This window comes from Chenopodium album, chromosome 23 (assembly GCF_948465745.1).
Source record: "Chenopodium album chromosome 23, dcCheAlbu1.1, whole genome shotgun sequence".
Taxonomy (NCBI): domain Eukaryota; kingdom Viridiplantae; phylum Streptophyta; class Magnoliopsida; order Caryophyllales; family Amaranthaceae; genus Chenopodium; species Chenopodium album.
In genome coordinates, this window is record NC_137856.1 from 5,179,499 (window position 1) to 5,199,547 (window position 20,049).

Genomic DNA, 20,049 nt, shown 5'->3' on the forward strand with positions numbered 1-20,049 from the left:
GATTGTGACTTATGGTGTGTTTAGATAAAGAAATGGGAAACAAAAGAAGTGGAGGGAAGAGAAAGGGAGGGGAGGGAAGAAAGATGAGTTTTTCTTAAAATCTCTTCATTGTTGGAGAGATTAATTTCTTACAATTTCTTCCCCCCATTTCTCCCCTCCAATTTTTTTTCCTTTCTCATTTGTTATCCAAATGAAGGAGAATCCATCCCTTCCCTTCCTTTCCCTCCATTTCCTTCAATCCAAACATAGTGTTAAAGTTACAAATATGTATATTTCAGATCCTAATATGCTTCATCGGTTCTAACTTCTAAGTATTAAGAATTAAGCTAACATCACTTGTGTTACATGTGTTCATAAAGTTGAGAGGCATGTGACTATAAAAATTGTAAATAATCAATATATACTATCTCGTGTAATTGGATTTTGAAACGTACAAGCCTTGCAATACTCTGTAATATAGGAGTAATAGGACGTACATTAATTATCTAAGGTAATGAAAATTTATAAGTTTTGACATTATCAACAATTGATCTTTATACCCATAACAAAAAATAAAGAAAAAGAGATCTTTATAATATGGAGAGAATACAATATAGATCAATTTCAATCATATTCAAATTAGATCTCTCTTCTTCTTCTTCTTCTTCTTCTTCTTCTTCTTTTTTTTTTTTTTTTTTAATTTTTTATTTACATAAAATGGTCCATATAAGGTCATAACCCCACTCGTCAACCCAAACTTGTTAACAAGCTAGACACTTTTTGAGTGGGGTGAAGGGTAAGGTAAAGGGTCCTCTCTCAAAGTACTCTTGGCGGGGTTGAACTACCAACTAAAAGGTTGGAATTTGTAAGATGCAAAACTTTTCATTAAAGGTCAAACTTACCAACTTAATATTAAGATCAAATTAGTTGAGTCAATTTTGACAACAAAATAAACTAATCTAAAGTTATTCGGGAAAAAAAAAACATACACGCACACACACACATTTATACAAGTAAAGACGTAAAGTGGAATTCTTTTGAAAAACAGGTTAACCAAGTAAAATATATTTCTTTTCCGAATACAATTTAATTTATTGGTATACTTCATACAAATCATTATCAATAAACCTTAAATAAAATTCAACAACATGACACTAATTAAATCATCTCACTAGTACATAACGTGTACAACCTTAACATCATCTAAGATAGGACCACACATATAACCATAATCAAGCCTAGTGTGGTAATATGCACTCCAAAATGTAATTCTTGTTCTATCAGAAATTGCTTTAAACTTGAGACTAGCAGTTGTAAATCCACCTTTAGCTTCAGAATTGAAGTGTACTTTCACATTTTCTTTACCAGCAAATGCTTCAACTTCCATTGAACCAGGACAATTATTTTTGGCGTCACCAACCTTAAAAGTAAGGACGTATGATACATTAGGTTTGGTGTATATAATTTGAGCAATGGCACTTTCTCTTCCTCCGACGAGTTCAATAGCAGATGATCCTGAGGGTACGTAGAAATGTTTCGAGTCGATGAACTTTACCGGCCTCGCCGATTCAATGATCCAGCCAGGGAGTGAGGAGACAAAGTCATGGGGGTGTGAAGGGATGAGGACTCCTGTTGAGAATTTCTCAAATACATATGGACCGGTTTCGAACCCTCCGTTTTTAACTAGGTTACCTGCAAATGATTAAAGTAAACAATTAAACCTAGCCTCAAATTAATGTAACATGTTGGAATTGCTTTGATGTGGTTCAACAACAAAATGTTTTAACTAGAATAGTTAAATACTTAAAAACAATCGTGGATGCCAACTAGTTTAGTTGGTTATCAAGGTAATGATATATACAAGATTTGATCTCAGGTCTTGAGTATCATTCCCAAAACTTTAACCAACTAAGCTAGTTATCATCCACTGTAAATTATAAATGTAATTAATTATACGGAAAACATGATTGTAATTTATGACTACCTGTCTAGATGCCTTAACCTTATATAAACAATAAACATTTAGATATTTACCTCCGATGTAATGTGGTAACAATATCTCTTTGATAGCAATAGCATCCAAGAGTGGGCCACAAGCTGGATCCTCTTCAATTCCAGGGTTCTTTAAAGTGATCTTAACATTCTCAGAAGTAGCCTTAAAAGCCCAAGCATAAGTATCTCCTCCATCACCACTAAACAATGTTTGGATAGGGAGATCTACTGTGGTTCCAGATGCTGCAACCCTAATAGACTCTTCTTGTGCACAAGTTCTTGTTGTGCTGAAGGTGATTGAGTAGTATGAATCTTTCTTTAGTACTACTTCTTGGGATATAGAGGCCTCATTTCCTAACCTAATCGCGTGTACACCACGTGGCACGTTGAAGTAGTAGCCACCTGGTTGAGGTCCACCTGATATGTACTCTACTAAGCCATTGATTTCCCATTTGGGAAGAGAGTGTTTACCAACTATAACTGTGTTCTTCATGTTTGATGGCTTTGGTGCCTCTTCAAAGTTCCCATTTGGAAGAAATCCTGCAAATAGATATTGTTTACCGTATAAATAATAAATCACGAATACAGTGCGCAAAATTAATTGTGTGCAAAACTTATAAGGCTAACAACTTACTCCATCTATAATATATTATTGGCCATGAAGATACCCAAATGAGTTAGCTCAATGTAGGATTTTATATGTTAATGTTACGTGTTAGTGTGTCACACACAATGTGACCATCTCTTATTTCATTAGAAAGGAGGTGGAAATGTGGAATATGACTGACATTTATTTTGAATTTAGATTTAGGAATATATCTTAGTCATGTAGATAGAACTTTCCTTACATGTAAATTGGTTGAACCTTCAACTCAATATAAGTTATATAACTTCGACCCTCATCTTAAAAGATAAGAGGCAATCAAATATGGCCCAATCCTTAGATGTGAGGTGGGCCAAATTTCATGCATGACCCACCTTTTTTTTTTTTTTTTCCCGTAAACTACCTTTCAACCATGTTTTTTTTAGGATGCCCATCCGGTTCACCGGAGCTTAGCTCCGATTACATTCGGATCCGACTCGGGTAGCACACTTGGCTTATGGTGGGTGAGTCTCCCAACAAGAGTTTCTGCATATGGCAAGACTTGAACCCGAAACCTCCCTTAAGCGACATCAAGTTGCTTACCACTTGAGCCAACTCTTGTTGGTTTTCAACCATATTAATTGTTGTCATTTTCGATATAAATACAAGAATATGATTTTTTCTATTATATAACCTAAGTCACTAAGATGGGAAATAGACGTAAAGTTAAGATTATAGATAAGTAAAACTGACCATCTGGAGTAGTTGCATAGACGATTGAAGAAGCAATATAATCACTGCTGCTTATCATAAGCATAAGAAAGACAAAGCTAAAGGGGGACAAACCCATTTTGATCTAAGGAGTACTCGATAATAGAGAAAGAGAGAGAAAATGGCGCTTCCGAGAACGTGAAAGTGCAATGAAAACTGAGAAGTTAGACTCATTATATATACATATACATCGACTCTAAATTTAAAATCATTTATGTTAATGTCAACATAAAAATAAATTAAACTATTCTCGGTCCTTTCTTAGCACTCTCTAAGGGCGTGTTCGACGCTAGCTTTTGAGTAGCTTTTAGTGGTATGACCAAGTCAAACCATTACTTAACAAAAAATGTGAGTGTTTGGCAAAGTAGTGGTTAGGGTAGCTTTTAGTGGTGGAGGTAGCTTTTATGAAAAGTTAGAAAAATTAGCTTTTGGAATTAGAGGTAGCTTTTGAGGTAGCTGTTGAAAATTTAATCTATAATTTTAAAAATAAAATTGATTTTTATACATAACAACTAGTCAACCGCTACTTTACCGAACACTTAATCTTTAGGGCGTGTTCGGCGCTAGCTTTTGAGTAGCTTTTAGGTAGCTTTTAGTGGTTTGACTTGGTCAAACCACTACCTAACAAAAAATGTGAGTGTTTGGTAAGGTAGTGGTTAGGGTAGCTTTTAGTGGTGGAGGTAGCTTTTGTGAAAAGTTAGAAAAATTAGCTTTTGAAATTAGAGGTAGCTTTTAAGGTAGCTGTTGAAAATTTAATCTATAGTTTTAAAAATAAAATATTGATTTTTATATGTAACAGCTAGTCAACCGCTACTTTACCGAACACTCATATCTAAATTATTTATCTTCACAGCTGACAGCTAATACCTACCTACACAGCTAACAACTGCCTCCACAGCTACAACTACCTTCACAGCTATATTTTGCCGAACACGCCCTAAATTATTTATCTTCACAGCTAACAGCTTGTTAACAGCTAACAGCTACCTGCACAGCTAACAGCTGCCTCCACAGCTACAGCTACCTTCACAGCTATATTTTACCGAACACGCTCTAAGTCTCTAGGTCCCATTTTATTGTTAAAAGGAATTTATTTTTTATTTTTTTTTTGGGGTGGGGGGGGGGTGGTATGTAGACTTGTAGAGAGAGCCACATAGAGATATAGACAGGATTTGATTTAAACTTATTAAGTGTTCGTTGTTTAGTACATTCAAAACTTTGATTAAATAATTATAAGCTACTCCTTAATTGTAATATTTAGTGAGAAAAAATTTAAGGAACATTATTTATCATGATGCTTCCCACTTTTTAAGTTTGACCAATTAACATTGAGATTAAATTCGTCTTTTGTAGTTATTGAAACCTTGACACCAATTTTTTAAGGAAAATTTGACAATTACCACCTTCTGTTATGTCCATTTAAGCAATTACCACCTTGTATTTTTTTTTTTTTTGAAAATTACCACCTTCTATTTTCAATAACATCAAAAGTTACCACCTTCTTGCCCCTCAACTACCACGTGATGTCATTTTGGGTTCATTCTTTCCCTTTTCTCCCTATTTTCCTCACATTTCTCATTCCTAACTCGATTCTCATCCCCCCTTTCACTTCTTTTCCCCCAAACAATCAAAAACACTTCAATTCACTCCTCCAAATTAAAATTGACGAACACTTATTTGTGGTTTGGGGGAAAAAAGTGAAAGGGAAGATGTGAATCCAATTAGGAATGAGAAATGTGAGGGAAATAGGGAGGAAAGGGGAAAGAATGGGCTCAAAATGACGTCACGTGGTAGTTGGGGGGCAAGAAGGTGGTAACTTTTGATGTTTTTGAAAATAGAAGGTGGTAATTTTCAAAAAAAAAAAAAAAAAAAAAAAATAGAAGGTGGTAATTACTAAAATGGACATAACAGAAGGTGGTAATTGTCAAAATTTCCATTTTTTAAACATCATAAATTGGAAAATTTAAAATGGAACGAAAGGAGTAAAAACTTTTGATACATAATAGTGTAACATAGGTACAGTCGGTGGGTAAAAACTAAAAGGGTCGTCAAATACATCACATAGAGTATGAAGTGAGTGTTTGAGAGAAAGAGCGTTAGCGAAGGGTGAACACCGCATGGGTTGAGCTGTTGAGGGGGAGGGGGGGTGCGGATTTGAAATTTTCAATTTTATATAGAAATATTATTGAGAAAATACAAGTTAATCTGCTTGAAAAACAAAATACGTTTATCAAATTGTAAAAATATAAATAAACCAGTAACCTTCCCGTGATATTGAATGCAAGACTTTTTTTACTTTTTTTTGGTTTGAATGAGTCATAAGAGCACACAAATTACTAATTGGGGTTGAGGATTAAAATTTGAATCTATGAGCTATTGACCTATCATACACAGACGACACAGTCTCCCTGTGTCGTCAACCACAACTCCACAATGGCACTAGGTCAAAAATTTTCGATAAAAGACGAATATTTATAAACATAGGGAATTGTGTGATAACTAAATTAGGATGGAGGGATACGAGATTCGGATACATAATCACAAAATCAGAATCAACAAAATGAGATTCAGGCTGGCAAAGCAATGAATGTGAAGTGAAATAATAATGGGGAGGCAAAAGAATAGTGGAAGGATCGGAATGGAATCATGTAGTGCGTGAGTCCACCAAATAAGCCGTGAGATATGTTACAATGTCTCCTCTTAATCACTAATTACTGCTCACACTGTCCTATACTAAGAGTTGCTTCTTATTTAAGGTATATTCCCTTCCTTCTTGCTCGGTTTCTGTCGTACTACACTACAAACAACACTCTACTTCTGTTGGGAGTTAATATTTCAATTTAACTACTTAAACAATAATATTAATATATACTTTGATCACATGAACTTAACACCTCAACTTTAATTGCTATAGATATTATTTTGTTGTAATTAAAGCTATGTATTATACTATCATATGGCTTGTTAATACGTTATGATTAAAGAGTGTAATACAGACTAGCTGGTTTACCTTAGAATGTTGCTAGATATTTGGTCATATCCTTCCTAGAAAGTGGGGCTTTAAGAGAATTCCGTTGAGATTCCAAATCTACTTAACAAGTTATCTTTGCCTTTTGGTCAAATATTATACATAACTAACATAAACTAATAACAACTATAGAATTATCATGGGATGTAAACATAATGGATTTAGCAAGGTGTCACTAAAGAGGAAAGTGGGAAGAAGTGCATACATTTAACCTGATACGCTAAAAAAGGTCAAGCACTATTCACATATTTTGCATGATGTCCTAATTAAAATGCCCTTTAAAACGTCACTTAGCTTAACGTCCAAAAATACTTGTGACCGATTTCTTGAAGGGGATGAAATGATCTGATTTGAATGATCGGCTAATTAATTATTTGCTAATGAAAATGCATCATCACCATGATAATTTTGTTAGAATGAGTATAAGATTCAGGATAATTAACTTTTTTAGAGGCAAATTATTTGATGATAATAAAGATAGAAGCAAATTCATAAGGTAAATCTATGACGACTTACACTTTGTACGTAATTCATGCCTTACACATAAGCTGTATTTTGAAATTATTAAAAAGGAATAAATTTCAATCCAAATATTCCAAGACCCTTGTGCAAAAGATCATTTCACAATACTATATCTTATATAATTTCATTTCATAATACATGCTTTGTTGAAAACTTGAAACCATGATGTCTTAAATTTCCTTGTATAGAAATCGTGGCATACAAAATAATCTAGCTTTAATTCCTATAACATATTATTCCATTCGTAATAATCACTTACAAAATAATCTTTAATCATACGTAATATTCCTTTAGTCCCTTGCAATTAGTGAAAGGGCACAACCCTAACATCGTCCAAGACAGGACCACACATGTGAGTAAAATCAACTGTGTTGTGATAATAAGAACTCCAAAAGGTTAACCTAGTTCTATCTGAGATTGCCTTAAATTTAAGACTTGCAGAAGTGAAACCACCCTTTCCCTTGGATTCATAGTCAACTTTAACTGTATCTTTGGCCGCGAATGCTTCCACTAACATAGGTCCAGTGCATCCATTTTTGGCATCTCCGACTTTGAAGGTGAGGAGGTAGAATTGATCTTTAACCGTTCTTATGATTTGAGCTATCGCGCTCTCTCTTCCTCCTACTAATTCAACAGCAAAGGATTTTGAGGGCACAAAGAAATGTGTTGAATCAATGTACTTGACTGGTTTTAGTGATTCAATAATCCAACCAGGAAGTGGAGTTATATAATCATGGGCATGTGGAAGGAGGAGGACTCCTGTTGAGAAGTTTTTGAAAACATGTGGACCAATTTCAAAGTCTCCATTCTTCACCATATTTCCTAAAAGAAATAACAAACACGTAAGAAAATTGTTTAATGTATCTCTAAAGGTTACGAATTTATGAAGATATAAGAAGCTAAATATAGAATTAATAGCACAAACAATGAATTATATAATTTTGTCGTAAAAGTTCTCACTTAATTCGCGTTATTCTACCAATTCATGAGGCCAGTCTTGGCCTAGTGTGACAAACATTAATTATAACATGTATACAATAAATCAAAAGTTTGTACATTGTACCGTTCTCCCTATTATAATTTTAAACTTCATGTAACGATTGTAACTCACTCGAACCAAAAATAATTGCATAATTCTCAATATAAAAATGTTCAAATTGATCTTACCTATGGGTTTTGGAAGTGGTGCCATCTCTTTGATTGCAATGGCATCCATAAGCGGTCCACATTCAGGGTTTTCTTCCTTACCCGGGTTATGAAACGCAACCTTAACAATTTGAGAAGTGGCCTCGAAAGCCCAAGCATAAGTATCTCCTCCATTGCTACTATACAATGTTTGGATGGGTAAATCGGCGGAGTCATTAGAAGCAGAAACCCCTAAGACCTCATCTAGGGCACAAGTTCTTGTTGCACTAAAAGTAAGGGAGTAATATGAACCTTTCTTAACTCTCACATATTGATGTACCGAGGCCTCATTTCCTAGCCTTATAGCGTGGACACCTCGTGGAACCGCGAAAAAGAAGCCACCCGGTTGAGGTCCACCTGATATGAACTCTACCAAGCCCTTCTTCACCCATTTTGGGAGGGAGTATTTTCCTTTGATTACTGTGCCCTTTAAGTCTGATGGCTTTGGTGCTTGTTCAAAGTTTCCATTTGGAAGAAGTCCTGTTTGTAACATAAAAAATATGTTAATTAAACATGTGTTTGTTGGTCTCACTAGTAAATTTAAAAAATTCATAGCTCATTTCAAATTTAAAAGCTAGCCAATGTAGGGTTAATTAAGCAGCCCAATCGGACTCGAGTTCTTCTAGAAGTTTCCATAGATGATGAACATAAAATGTCTCAAAGCTCACAAAGCCAAACAAGAAGTTCATGCTTGTATGCTCATGCACACTTCAAAATTCTGGACTCAACATGTAACTCTTACTCCATACTAGTAGATTGACGACTTAAAAATAAATATGACAAATTAGAAATATAGTGATGTAACAAACGTTTAACTGAACGTAATACATCTACATTTGTCTCTGCATATCTAGCCTTATACTTTATTTTCCATCTTTAACATATTGAAAGACTTAAGCAACTTATGTGTACATAAAAAATTATAGTAAATGATTCGACCTTTTCTAATACAATCGCGCTAATATATCAGTAAATACATCTTCGGAGTATGAATTCTTGCATATTTTTCTATTTCTGTACTATGTTACTAATGTTAGTCCTCAAAGTTTTGCTGGTAACACATTATCCTAATGAGAGAGCATATAAACATTGTTTATTAACATACTAAACAATGATCAAGTGGTAATTAAAATATACTTCATAAATGCTATTAAAAAAACAGACACAAAATCATTTATAACTATCTAATAAATTATTATGATAAAGTCTTAGGCAAAGATGCATGGTACCTAATACCTCAGATTAAAACTCGTCTACATAGGTACCTAATACCTCAGATTAAAACTCTTCTACATAATTATATGCTCATTTTTTTTGTACTTAATATTTTCAGATCAATTAGTACTCACCATCAAGCACAGTAGCATTGATTGAAGAAGCAAAATAATCACTGCAACTTATTAGGACGAATACAAACACAAGACTAAGCGAAGACGAAGGCATTTTGAGAGAGAAAATGAGAAGAAAAGAGAACGACCGAGGTCTCGAAAATGTGCACTTAATCTAAACAATGAGATTAGCAATATATACTACTCGAGAGATGTTGTAGCATTATTGAATGTTATCATGAAAAGAGTAAGGATTTGAGTGAAAATGAATTGGAAATTGAAATAATCTCGTGGTTTAGTCCACTATATAAGCCGTGAGTTATGTTGGATTGCCTCTAATATCCTTCCTCTTTCTTTCTGAATTGGTGTGTTAATAAGCTTCGTTTTACACACTTATCTGGGGGAGCTCGTAACTCTCTAGTCAACTATGACCTTCAACTTCAAGCTAGACATATCGTTCTGTTCAGAATTGTTTTCTTTCTTATTTAATTTCGTGTTGTATATTTTGGTAATTTGGTGTATAGAACAATACAACAAATTAACGACACAATAGCACGTTGAGAGTTATTGCATAAATAGTTTCCAAAAACATATTATACAATAGAAAGTTGAAATTAATTGATTTGAACCCCGACTTATTGGATAAATTTATCACACACATATGTTTTTCGGTATCTCATATCTCTAACATTAATTCATTCTTTATATACTACATTATATTTGTTTATATACTCCGTATTATTTTTAAAAAAATACATATCATATGACATAGTTTAACTGTACTGTGAAAGTCTTTATCACTCCGTATCTAGAATTGAGGCCGTGAGTTCAAATATTATTTAAAGATTATTAACATAAAAAAATTGCATGATAATGAAAAGCTCTTTAAATGAGAAAGGAGAGTGCTACGTATCATATGAACCTTTATTTTTTTTGTATACTAATATATACTCAAACCTGCTGCAGAGCATTACACTGCAACCATTCATATATGCAAAAATTTTTTTTTCTAAGCCCTTCATTCTTTATTATTTATTAATTATATACCATTTAAGTACAAGTAATCCAAAAAGCAACAAATATTTCAAAGAACGAACTCGAGATTGATGATTGATTAGGGAGACACCTTGGCTCAAAATTCCAAATAGCACTTACCCAAGATTCCAATCTTCATATTAATTAAAAGCTCCATAGGGCAATTGATGAGTGCCATGAAAATCCAAACTAACTTAATTGAGTAACATTTATTAATGGAACGTAACAAGAAGGTCGAAAACAAATAAGCTACTTGTAATTGGTATGTAATTTAGGGTAATGATATATGTAGCCATTAAGATACAAATAATAAGCATCTAATTTTTTTCTTGAATGTACTAATTTGACTAGGTATATTACAAATTTCTTAAATGTGTGCAAATATTATCAAGTAAATTGTTGTTGAGCTACTTTCATTGTATATTTAAAGATATTTATTGACAAAGTTGTACATTGAGACACAAGTTTTATGTTACGCTATTTAGATAGAAGACCAAACTCGGAGTAACTTAAATCATGGAGTCCATGGAGACATCTTTGCTTACATCTATAGTACATGGAGACATCTTTGCTTACATCTTTGCAACACGTTCAACTATCCATATAAGCCATTATGTTAAAAAAATTGTATAGTACAAAGAGGTTAAATTATGTAGCTTAGAAAAATATTATGCCCCTTTTTCTCCTATTGAATGTGGGAAAAATTCTCTTTCATTACTTGCATTGTTCTTTATGTTTAATTTGATGGCTTTGTCCCCCTTCTTCATTGTTTCCATATCATATAGAAAATGGATTCCTAAAGAAAGCTAGAGATATCTTTCTTAGGCTCCCTAGCAATGCCTCAGATCAAGATAATTCGATCAGCTCTGATATGAAATAAAGCCTCCATGAATAATGAACAATAATTGTGAGTTACTTCTTTGGGTGTGCTCATTTAGCTGATATTTACTTATTTGAGTTTATATAAACTTACCGAGCTTGTCTGAATGTAACTGAAAAACTTATTTTAGTTGTAATTTGCACATAGCTTAGTTAACCCTTATCACAACCTATTTTTCCTGATTTATTTTATCGGAACTTAACTGAATTTAACTTAACTTATCACAATTTATTAGACCTGAAATAAATGAAAATAATATGAACATAATAGACCCTTAATATTCTCAAAATGGAGAATAATTACAATCAATAAACACTAACCAACTTGCAAGAGAACGTCTCGTTAGGGGGCAACTAAATAGTCCAATTAGAGCCACAACATCCTCAAAGGCACTACAAATTAAGTCTTACTCCAATATTTTCTGTCAAAAGGATTTGCATATCTACCGTGATTAATACAAGTAGCAAACGATTAAAGAAGGAATTAGTCAAGGAAGCAAACACATTTTATTTAACAAATGTGCAATTAAGAATGAAGTTACTACAAAGAATACAATAACCTCAATACATTTGTAATGTACGATTGTACACATATAATGGTAAGTAATTCTAAATTATTACACTTATATTTCATGATATTTTAAATAAATTTGATAAATATCATGTACCGAAAATCATTTTAAATGTTTACTATGACAATAATCAATAAAGAGGTACCACCTTAACATCATCCAAGACAGGACCACACATGGATCCAAAATCATGAGCTTTAGTATGATACATTGAGCTCCAAAATGTCAACCTAGTTCTAAATGACATAGCCTGAAACTTGAGACTTGCATGTGTAAAACTACCCTTTCCATGAGACTCATGGTGCGCAACCACATTCTCCATTGCCGCGAATGCTTCTACCATCATTGAGCCAGTGCAACCATTCTCCGCGTCTCCAATAGTGAAGCTTAGGAGGTAATGCTTGTTAGGAGTTGTTCTTATGATTTGAGCTATCGCGCTTTCTCTTCCTCCTATCAACTCAATGGCAGCAGACCCTGAAGGTACAAAGAAGTGTGCTGAATCGACGTATTTTACAGGTTTAAGAGATTCAACAATCCAGGCAGGGAGTGGTGAAACTACGTCCATCGAATGTGGGGATATAAGTACACCGGTTGAGAAATTCTTGAATACGTGAGGACCTATTTCAAAGTCTCCGTTTTTAACAATGTTTCCTGCATGCAAAGAGTAATTACTATAAGTTCAATTTTGGAAAAAAAAAAAAAAAAAATCTATATATATTATGTCATAATGCAAGTGAAGGTAAATGTTTCAACATTATGATATTGCTCATTCCCCATATTATCAACGCGTGTATTTCAATTGTAAAAATTAATGTTCACTTATGAAAAATCATATTAATTTTTGCTAATCTAAATTGATCTCACTTGATTGGATTGATCGATCACTAGTTCTATATATGTTCATAGAAGCTAAGGGCCTATTCTGATTTACTGAACTGAGCTGAATTGAATTGAACTGAATATTTTATGAGATGAGGAAATTAGGAACTGAATTGAACTGAACTGAACTTAAACTGAAGAGAACAGGCCCTAAGTATGTACTTAATATTGATTTTTATTGAACGAAATACATTTATGCAGTATAAATTAAAAAAGTTAAAGAGGACATTAGAGTTTACAATTTGTGTAGAAAAACTTTTAAGATATTTGTAAATTATTACGGAGTAAAATAGAATAAGTTAAGCAAATCGTAGATATAATAAATATAGAGGAATATTCATTGTCTCTAAAGTTCTTCCTATTTAGACAGTGATTGTCTCACAAAAAAGTTAAAAATGAAAAACAATTTAGAGACAGAGAAAGTAATAAGTAAATGAATAAAAATTGTAATACCTATTGGTTTGGGAAGAGGCAACATCTCCTTGATAGCAATAGCATCCAAGAGTGGTCCACAAGTAGGATCTTCTTGAACATGAGGATTGTAGAAAGTGACCTTGACAATATTAGAAGTTGCTTGAAATGCCCAAGCATAAGTATCACCTCCATCACTACTATACATTGTTTGAATGGGTAGATCCGTGGTTTCTTTTGAAGCCGAAACCCTTAAAACCTCCTCTTCAACACAAGTCTTTGTTGCACTAAAGGTGAGAGTGTAGAATGATCCTTTTTTAACTCTTATAAATTGAGATATTGAGGCTTGATTCCCTAGCCTTATGGCGTGGACGCCACGTGGAACAGCAAAGTAGAAGCCACCTGGTTGAGGTCCACCTGATATATATTGCACTAAGCCCTTTTTCACCCATTTGGGAAGGGAGTATTTGCCTACAATTACCTTCTTGTTGAGGTTTGATGGTTTTGGTCCTTCTTCAAAATTTCCATTGGGAAGAAGTCCTATATATTTGGGGGAAGAAAAAAAAACAGAAATTAGAATCCTAGTACTAGTGTATATACATGTATGATTAGATCAATAAAAAAATGATCAACACAAAATTTTAACTTCTTTTTATTTGAAATAAATATGATTTAATTACATATGATAAGATTAGTAATGACTTAGGCCTTTTTCTCCTCATCTCATTTTTGATGAACTTTAATTAGGCTAAGTTTTTGCTTAGTATGACTCATTAATTTCACTTTACTACTACTTATTCTAGTAAATTAAGTTTACTATATTCGTATAAATCATATCTTAGTGAAAATACAGTTAAAAAAAAAAATGTAATAATGTTTATCATTCTAGTCAATCAATTGTTTTTTGGGTTGGTACAATGTATACCACCTATCTTGATCCGGCATACAATAAGACCAAACCATTATAGTGAGCCCAATGCAACTATGCAAGTGATAGGTCGTAAATTACTTCACATGCACTAATGGAGGACTTTAACTACTTTTAAGGAGGGACATCATCGCTTTGTTGAAAAAATGATGCATTTCATTTGTCTAAGAAAAATAAAAAATACATGTATTTGTAAATGTGTATATATATACTTTAACCAACTAAGCTAACAATCTATTTGCGAAGGTTGTGAAGTTGTGATGACAGCAATTCGCCATTAAAAAGAGATCAGTTTTGCATCATAACAATGACTATATGTTTGCTATTAAAGTACGTACTTGTTTAAATTAAAAATATTTAAATATTTGCAAAACTCACCATCGCGAGGGGCGGTGTTAACTGGAGAAGCAAAATAACTGCTGCTGCTTATCAACAAAATGAGCATAACAAGGCAAAGATTTTGATAAGAAGCCATCATTATTTTCTTGTATAAGAGAGAAAGAGGGAGAAGAGATCCCTAAATTGTGCAATTGCAATTGACGATGAAAAATAAACCATATAAATAAGCTGTTAATTCACCATCATGATACTAGCATTGATTGTGAAATAATGACTTGAGAAATATATGCCATGAGAAGTGTTAACTTGTCTCCTTTAGTTTTTTGCATCCTAGGTTTTATTCTCTTAACTTCTTTACTCAACTTTATTCAATTCGGTTTATATACAATATGCATTGCATGAAAGCGGATAGGACACACACAAGGAGAAATAACAAGCAAAAAGATTGAGATCGAGATCCAATATATTTAATTTTGTTTTGTTATATATACATGTATGTAATTTAGTGTATTGTATTTATTGGAAAATATTACAGTATTCGTAATAGTCAAATGCACATGTTTTATACTTCCTCTGTTTTTTTTTTATACTTGCAACACTCCTCTTTTCACGCTTGCCAGTACATATTTTCAATCGTTTATATCTTTAAATATCAATAAGTAAAAATTATAAACATTAAATATTTAAATTGTATAAATCGGTACGAATCGAACAAGATCCCACATGACTATATTTTTACCTAAGTATAAATCGTTAAAACTAGTCAAAGAGAAACACGTATATAGTGTAAAAGTCAAATTGTTGCAACTATAAAAAAACGGAGGAAGTACATATTTAGACAACTAGAATATGAATAAGTAAATCCTGTATGTGGTGCGTTAATAGATATGTGTCGATATTCATTAATCAACATATAGGAGTAATACCATATTAACGAGTGATCAAGTATATATTCGACTACAAGATTATGAGAGATTATAGAATTAATTATAGAAAGTAGTTTTCAAGTATTATTCAAAGAGTGAAATCAAATTAAAATGGTGTTGGAAAGTGTCTGATTTGTGTCTACAAATCAAAGGATAAATTAAATCTACAATGTTGGGATATGGCTAACAATGCAACGATGCATGTGAACCATGCATCCATGCATCTTCCAAATGAAAAGTCAACACCTCAATTTATTAAAAAAAAGTCAAAGCAATCAATTCGTTGAACTTATAGCCGACTTAGGGCCTGTTCACATTTACTTAATTTCAATTCAGTTCAGTTCAGTTCGGCTTCAATCAGTTCAGTTCAGTTTCAATCAGTTCAGTTCAGTTCTTAATTTCCCTCTCACATAAAATATTCATTTCAGCTCAATTCAGTTCAGTTCAGTTCCAATCAGTTCAGTTCAGTTCAGTTCAGCTCCAATCAGTTCAGTTCAGTTCAGCTCAATTCAGTAAATATGAACAGGCCCTTAATTTGTAAGGTGTTATTAGCTCACTCGCCTCATGATTCCCTGGTATGGTACACTTAGGTTGTAAGTCAAAGGGTGTAGCTTTATAACTGGAATAAATAGCTAGTAAATAAGTTAATTATATGATAAGGTAATTAGTAATTACACTTAAATTAATTTGTAAGTCAAATGAGTTATTGAATTGGCTTAGATTTATAGGCACGTGACCTCATGCAATTGATAGGCTGGAGTGAGTAAGATGCATAGATGATGATCTTAATCTTTCTCTTTCTGCTGCAAGCTGAGATTAGGATTTTAGACGATTAGATAGCACATCTTTTCATGTAGTAACTTTTATGTATGATGGCTGATGCCTCCATTTCTATAAGTATTTTTATACTCATGTTTTTCACATTAGTATATATTGTTTGCTAATAATATCAAAGATTTTCCTGATACGTATAGTGGTATTGATAAACGGGTCTGGACCACATCCGTTACGACTGTCCACTTTATATGGCGAAGGAGTTTCCACTTCGAAACCATATGGCAATGAGGGGAGTAGTTCTTTAGCGTTATAAAGTGGACACAATTATCTTCTTTCTTCAATGTAGATACACATCCCAATACAAACTTTTACTTATACACTCAAATAATGCGGGACAACACACCATTCACATGTGGATTTTCTCATGGACTTAACAAGTATAGAACTATAGATCATGTTCATTAATGTATACCTCATTTGGTGCCGCATCTTAAGCCACTGGAAAGCCAATTGCGTACACTGACCTGCCAAATATCATGCACGAAAGCACTTATTAGTTATTATTGCAATATCCTAATTTTTCGTCTTATACTCCGTATCTAGTTTAGTCGTGTTATTGGGGCACTTGTTACTGCACTATCTTTATTCCATAGTAATGAAATACTCTTAATTGGTGTAAAGATGCAAATTAAACAAGTCAATGATACCATTGAGTCTTAGGGGCATGCTCAGATCTTTAAAACTACCGACCTTTAAGTTAGAGTACTTGTTAGTGTCAGAGGCGCGGCTTTAAATGCTAACAATGAAAATGACCTAGTGCAATTTTTTTTTTAAATTGGGCCCTAAAATCATTTTTTAAAGAAAAATATGTTACTAAATTATACTTCAATTTTATGATAAAATTAAAGAATACATTATTGATTAACAAGTTTTCTCTTTGTTTCAAGAGTATAATTAAATCTCAAAAATCGAGGCCCTTTTATAGTAGTTTCATTTAGGGGCCTCTACGATCTACCACTCTGGCTCAGAACCACCCCTGACCCCTGGGCAAGAAGTTTATGATACCAAACTAGGCCAACACATATATAAAGACACATAGACACAGATAATTGATCATACATAGACACAGATAATTGATCATTCATATTAGAATACAAATACAAGAAGTAAACAGATTGACGATTGAATTGATCACTATGCTATTTCGCTAATACTAAACTTATTGTTGGGGAATATGTGTATGATCTAGGGTCACAAAAATAACAAACAATAGAACCGGAAAACTTCGAGGCGTGAATGAGATCACTTTCCCAAAAGTATAATTCCGACCCTAAACTACAACCGGGTTTACACGGAAATTTACTAAGGAGATACAACGAAGAAACAATTGTAATCACAAGTAGGATGATTACAATTCAATGTATAAAAGCTTGTGTAATTATGATGATGATAAATAGGAATTGCAAAGGTTACAAGAAAATAATTCTGATTATTTTCTCAAGTATCCTTCAACATATGTTTTATAACATATTTATATTAAAGACATGTTTCAGCCAAAGGCCACGAAAACTGAAAAAATTCTCAGATTAAACTGACTGAAACCGTCAGTTTGTCTCCCCTCTCTGACGCGCGCCCAGTCGGGCCGACCACCGCCCGATCGGGCGGTTTCCAGCAATATTTCCAGCGTCTTCTCGCGCCCGGTCGGGCCGACCACCGCCCGACCGGGCGGTTTTCAACGAAAATAAACTAGCCTCGCGCCCGGTCGGGCGAGCACCACCCTGACCGGGCGGCTGATCGGGCGGCGTACAGAGGCAGCAAACAGGGGCAGCGAAGCTCGTGTTCTTCTTCTTTATCAATCTTAAATAAGATTAATTCCTTTAATATTCTTTATTAATTAAATTACAACACCATATCCTAAGTAATTTAATTATTACTTGAAATTAGTCTATAATTCTCAAAATTAATCAACAGTCCTCCCCCATTTTGAGAATTAAACTCGACACATTGCAAAAACATCATCATCACAAAACAATCTTATGCATAAATGAAAGTGTACATAGACTTGAACTCCCACTTAGTGAAATATACAATTCAAGAATCCGTATCGATTTGGTATCGTAAAACGTTTGAACCAAAAGCAACACATTTGGAAACTCAAAGATATTACACATACAAGATTAAATACTTAAATACATATTAGCTTGACACTATAAGCCATGTGTCCATATCTATTCATAAGTACATCAAAGCTACACCCTAAATAGCTTCTTGAAGCGGCAAAACCTCGTACTTATATAGGTAGAGTTCCAACATGCTCCTGTGACAAAGCACTTTTATCAGGAATTCTATTAAGTTAAAACAACCTCTTTTCATCACAGAAAAATCGGAACTTTACCTTGGATGAGTAAACAAGTTCCCAATCAACAATTAAGAGAATTAATCTCATTGAACTTAAGACCCAACGTCTTATTGGGCGTTAAGTTGAGATTCTCCTAATTGTGATTATTTAGGGTTCCAATCCCAAACCGATTGCCATCCTTCTATTAACATCTCTAGCCAATGCCTTTGTAAAATAGTCAGCGAGATTTAGATCCGTTCAAACATAATCAATAGTGATCACACTATCCTTGATAAGTCCTTGGATGTAGCTATGCCTTACTCCAATGTGCCTTGACTTACCATTATAAACTTGGCTATAAGCCCTTGCCAAGGTAGCATTGTTATCACAATGTATCACTATTGGTGATATCGGTTTTGGCAACAAAGGAATCTCATACATGAGATCCTTTAACCATTCGGCTTCTTTACCAGCCGAATGCAAAGCAATGAACTCCGATGTCATTGTGGAGTCCGCAATGCAAGTTTGCTTCTTAGAAGCCCATGAAATGGCACCTCCCCCATATCGGAAAACCCATCCACTTGTGGAGGAATGATCTTTGTTAGAGATCCAACTTGCATCCGAATATCCTTCTACAACCGATGGATATCCACTAAAAGACAAACCATACTCCTTGGTTTTCTTCAAGTATTTCAACAAGCGTCGAACGGCTTGCCAATGTAGCATACTAGGCTTGCTAGTGTACCTGCTCAGTTGACCAACTGCATAAGCAATATCCGGTCTAGTACTTGTCATGGCATACATCAAACAACCTATTACTCTAGCATATTCAAGTTGTGCAACCGCATAACCTTCATTAGGTATCAACTTTATGCTAGGATCCATAGGTGTTGAATAATGAGAAGTAGTGTCTTCACTCACATTGAATTTCTTGAGCACTTTCTCAATGTAATGAGATTGTGACAAGATCAACTTTCCTTTTTCCCTCTTTATCCTTATGCCCAAAATGACATCCGCTTCTCCCATGTCTTTCATGGAAAACTTTGAACTAAGGAACGACTTTGTCTTTTCAACTTGTGACAAATCCGTTCCAAAGATCAACATGTCATCTACATATAGACAAATTATGACACCTTGACCGTTGTCATCAAATTTGCTATAAATACACTTGTCTGAATTATTCAGTTTAAATCCATTAGACAACACAACCTCATCAAACTTTTGATGCCATTGCTTAGGTGCTTGCTTTAGCCCATATAAAGATTTTATCAACTTGCAAACCTTTTCTTCTTGTCCTTCCACAACAAACCCTTCCGGTTGTCACATGTAAACTTCTTCCTCTAGATCTCCATTCAAGAATGCTGTCTTGACATCCATTTGATGGATCACAAGATTATGGATTGCCGCAAGTGCAATCAATAACCTTATAGTTGAGATTCTAGCAACGTGTGCATATGTATCAAAATAATCGATACCAGGTTTTTGCGTAAAACCTTGTGCCACTAACCGGGCTTTGAACTTTTCAACCGTTCCATCAATCCTCAATTTCTTCTTGAAGATCCATTTACACCCAATTG

The 20,049-nt window shown here is 33.9% G+C and overlaps 2 protein-coding genes and 1 pseudogene across 2 annotated transcripts; all 3 read right to left on the bottom strand.

Moving 5' to 3' along the window:
• Window positions 1–1,142: 1,142 nt before the first annotated feature.
• On the bottom strand, window positions 1,143–2,506 carry LOC145609192 (protein TEEBE-like). The gene is made up of 2 exons (XM_081664739.1): window positions 2,014–2,506; window positions 1,143–1,671 (listed from the first exon to the last, which is right to left on the bottom strand). The coding sequence occupies exons 1-2, from the start codon at window positions 2,462–2,464 to the stop codon at window positions 1,151–1,153; spliced, it is 972 nt and encodes a 323-aa protein (XP_081520865.1). The 5' UTR covers window positions 2,465–2,506; the 3' UTR covers window positions 1,143–1,150.
• Window positions 2,507–7,112: 4,606 nt separating this feature from the next.
• LOC145606903 (protein TEEBE pseudogene) lies at window positions 7,113–9,503 on the bottom strand (annotated as a pseudogene).
• A 2,501-nt stretch (window positions 9,504–12,004) lies between these two features.
• On the bottom strand, window positions 12,005–14,570 carry LOC145609305 (protein TEEBE-like). The gene is made up of 3 exons (XM_081664819.1): window positions 14,471–14,570; window positions 13,207–13,704; window positions 12,005–12,525 (listed from the first exon to the last, which is right to left on the bottom strand). The coding sequence occupies exons 1-3, from the start codon at window positions 14,568–14,570 to the stop codon at window positions 12,005–12,007; spliced, it is 1,119 nt and encodes a 372-aa protein (XP_081520945.1).
• Between the last annotated feature and the right edge of the window lie 5,479 nt (window positions 14,571–20,049).

Coding starts and splice junctions, on each gene's coding strand:
- LOC145609192 (XM_081664739.1), bottom strand. CDS start 2,464: ATGAAGAACACAGTTATAGTTGGTAAACACTCTCTTCCCAAATGGGAA. Junction 1,672..2,013: donor GTTACCACATTACATCGGAG/GTAAATATCTAA, acceptor AATCATTTGCAG/GTAACCTAGTTAAAAACGGA.
- LOC145609305 (XM_081664819.1), bottom strand. CDS start 14,570: ATGATGGCTTCTTATCAAAATCTTTGCCTTGTTATGCTCATTTTGTTG. Junction 13,705..14,470: donor TAACACCGCCCCTCGCGATG/GTGAGTTTTGCA, acceptor CCAAATATATAG/GACTTCTTCCCAATGGAAAT. Junction 12,526..13,206: donor GCCTCTTCCCAAACCAATAG/GTATTACAATTT, acceptor CTTTGCATGCAG/GAAACATTGTTAAAAACGGA.